Source organism: Asparagus officinalis, chromosome 4 (genome assembly GCF_001876935.1).
Source record: "Asparagus officinalis chromosome 4, Aspof.V1, whole genome shotgun sequence".
Classification (NCBI taxonomy): domain Eukaryota; kingdom Viridiplantae; phylum Streptophyta; class Magnoliopsida; order Asparagales; family Asparagaceae; genus Asparagus; species Asparagus officinalis.
Window position 1 is genome coordinate 144898433 of NC_033797.1, and position 3264 is coordinate 144901696.

Consider the following 3264-nt stretch of genomic DNA (forward strand, 5'->3'; position numbering starts at 1 on the left):
ATCTGGATGTCCGTTCGGCAGATGTGTGCGGATTGTCTCCCTTGAGTACGGATGAAATTAACCGTTTGTTAGAGAAAACCAACGCGCATTCTTATACTTCGCGCTCAGAAGATGGATTTTTGCACGGCACTAAGTTCCGCTCTTATCTGTGGCAAGCTGGTGTTCCGATTAGCCCTACTGCTCTGCTGGCGGGTTTTCTAGCCTTATGGTTAAAGAGATGTGTAGTTCCCCATCAATCCGCAGATGCGATGCCAATGGAAGTGTTGTATCCGGCCGTCCAGCTGGCTACAGGTCGCAAATTATCTTTGCTTCCCGCTATGGTGGCCGATATTCATAGTGGATTGCGGCAACTAATCTCCGCATTTACCCAGGAGAAAAAGAAACCTTCCGCCAGCCTGTCCGTTCCGAAGCTGGAGCTGCCCTATACTTACTTAATGGCCTGGTTGGTACTTCATCGACCAGATTTAATGGAGGCTCCTGATACGGTAGATCTCAGTGTCCCTCTGTTGCAAAATCTCGAGAATTGCAAATGGAGCAAACATCGAGAGCCGGACATAACGAGGCAGTTTAAAATTCACAAATGTTGGGAATTTTTTCCTTGCTTCCCTCAGTTCTCCGGTACTTACAACACTACCTTAGTGGATGCTGAAGACCCAAGGCAGAATCGTACCATCTTGGATGTCGGGTGCTTCAGATGGTTGATGAATATTCGACCTGGATATCTGTTGTTCAGGATAAGGGATGTTTGCCACATCGAACCCTATCTTCCATGTCGATTCGCCCGTCAGTTCGGGTATGATCAGATATACATCGGCAACCCGAATCGTCACCTCAGCTTTCGAGGTGGACTTATCGACGGGGCGAGAGCTTGGTTTTGGAGCATTGCCGGCTGCACCAATGTTGAATTTGATCTCCCCTTAGAGACGCCGCCTCTACGGATGACTTTCCTCTTTTGCAAATGGCTGATAGCCACCAATATTGCCACTCGACGTAGGAGGATATCAGACTCAGAGGAGGAAATAGCTCCACGACAAGCAACAGAACCGCCTCGTGAAGCTGTGATGTCGCCTCGAGGAAAAGAGGCTGCTGAATCATCAAGGAAAGGAAAGGAACCGGCTCTCCCAGTTGATAGTGAAGAGGAGTTTGATAGTGAAGCAACCGAAACTTCAGAAGGGGAAGACGAGAATGAATCAAGTTCTGAGGAAGTATCTGGCCTTCCCGATTCATTCTTTGATAGAGGACTTGTAAGGCCTTCTGTCGCTCCGACCCAACCACAAGCTGCTCCAAAGAAACGTAAGGAAAGAGTCGTCATGGAACATCCTAACCGGATGACGGTAGAAGTTCTTAGTTGCGACGAAGAGGATGAAGAGGATATGGTGCCTCTCATTCGTCGGCAAATATCTCGAACTTCTACTCAAGCTCAAACTCAAGTTTCTCCCCGAGCTGAGTTACGCACCAAACATCGTCATGAAGGTTCTGGTGCACGCCCTCTGAAGAAACAGAAGAAAGCTGTTTCTAAACCGCGCGTTCATCTTCCTGCTGTAGAAGAGACATCCGGTCGTAGTGTTTCTTCTGATGAACAAGGTAGCGATTTGTTTTTATAGCTTTTACACTTTTTTGATGTTCAAACTTATTTCATGTTCAACTTCTGCAGGGAGTCGAGAGGAAGGAGAATTGCCAGCTGATGCTGCTTCTCCCGGAGGTATGGAAATTGAGGAAACAAGCTTCGTCCAACAAATGCATGATGCTCTGAAGGAAGGATCGGCTGATGTTCCACCCACTCCTGACGTTGATCCATCAGCTGCGGACACAGGTACTGATCTTTCTCCTCTCGGAAGAGAAATCCGAGAAATGAATGAGTCGGACCGTGTGCCTCCTCTAATGACCTGTGCGCTTTCTCTCCTTTTAGTCAAATTAAAAGAAGCAGGTACCAGTAGTGGAGCTCTCGAATCAGCCCCGACCAACGAAGGTAAAATTAATTGTCTTTTTGAGCAAATTCGTCTAAATTTATGTGTCATTTACGACTCAACACATTTTGTAGATGTCACAATGCACGAATCTGTTGGAGGAGAGACCACGCATACAACAGAGGTCGAGGAATTCAATGAACATCACCTCGATTTCAATCTCTCTGAAGGCGACCATGAGTATATCTCCGACTTATTATCGGGGAAAACTCCTGGTGCAGCCACGGAATCCAGTGTTGGAGTCGGTTCAACAGAAGCAGGTCCTTCTGAAAGTAAGACCTTTATTCTGTAAACTCCATATATGCATACATATATATTTTAACTTGATTAACCATATAAGTATTTGAATTATAGGACCAGTTACTGGAACTGATACTACTATCATCACCGAAACATCTGAACAACCGGAGGGTAGTGAACTCGTGCCATGGGCAGGAACTGAGGTTGATTTGCAATCATCAGTTCTTGAACCTCAACCTTCTACTCCTATGGACCCCATGATGATAGAAGTCACTGTCACTCCCCAGATTAGTCCAGTTGCAACAAAAGCGAGACCAACTGAAGAAGTTGGTACATCGGCCGATGTTGTGACTAGAATTGGTGAGTTTCATTTATCGTTTGTTTCAAGCTCGGATTATCATTATGCTCATTGTAATCCTCCTGTTTGTAGAATCTCCTCTTAAAGAGTCTCTTAGTTTGGACCCGCCGTCCTCTGAGACTTTAGTTGAAAAAGTCCCTGATGTAGCGGGTGCATCAACAGCTACCATTCCTGAACCAATCTTGACTGTTCAGGAATCCAGATTATCATCCTTGAGCGAACCAAGTCATGCTGAAGGTTCTTCCGTCGAATTTGGTATGCTTTAGTTTGTTGTCTTGTATGCATATATATATACTGTACTGACTTATTTGACTTTCTCGCAGTTCCTTCATCATTATCAACTCAAATCCAAGCGTTATTGGTTGATGACGATCCGGACAAGTCTGTTATCTGCTCTAATCTCCAAGGCTTCATCTCCTTTTTGAACTCTATGGTCGATCGCATTCTCTTCAAAAGATCGTATTTTGAGAATTATAAAAAATCTTTTGAGCGTTTTATATCAGGGTTCAGAGAGGAAGGGTATAACGACTTAGCCGATTCAGTCACCGCTTATTTGGTTGATTTGAGGCAACATATTGAACTTCTGCAAACTCTTCGCACCAAAGGCGTACCTTTTTACATCGCTTCTCATATGGAATCCAGGCTGCAAGCGTGGCGTGATTCTCAAGAATCTGCCAACTCCGAACTCCAACAGTTAAG

The 3264-nt window shown here is 45.2% G+C and overlaps 1 protein-coding gene across 1 annotated transcript; it reads left to right on the forward strand.

Moving 5' to 3' along the window:
- LOC109839440 lies at positions 1611 to 2831 on the forward strand. Its single transcript, XM_020407864.1, has 4 exons — positions 1611 to 1813; positions 1910 to 2227; positions 2322 to 2378; positions 2638 to 2831. The coding sequence occupies exons 1-4, from the start codon at positions 1621 to 1623 to the stop codon at positions 2829 to 2831; spliced, it is 762 nt and encodes a 253-aa protein (XP_020263453.1). The 5' UTR covers positions 1611 to 1620.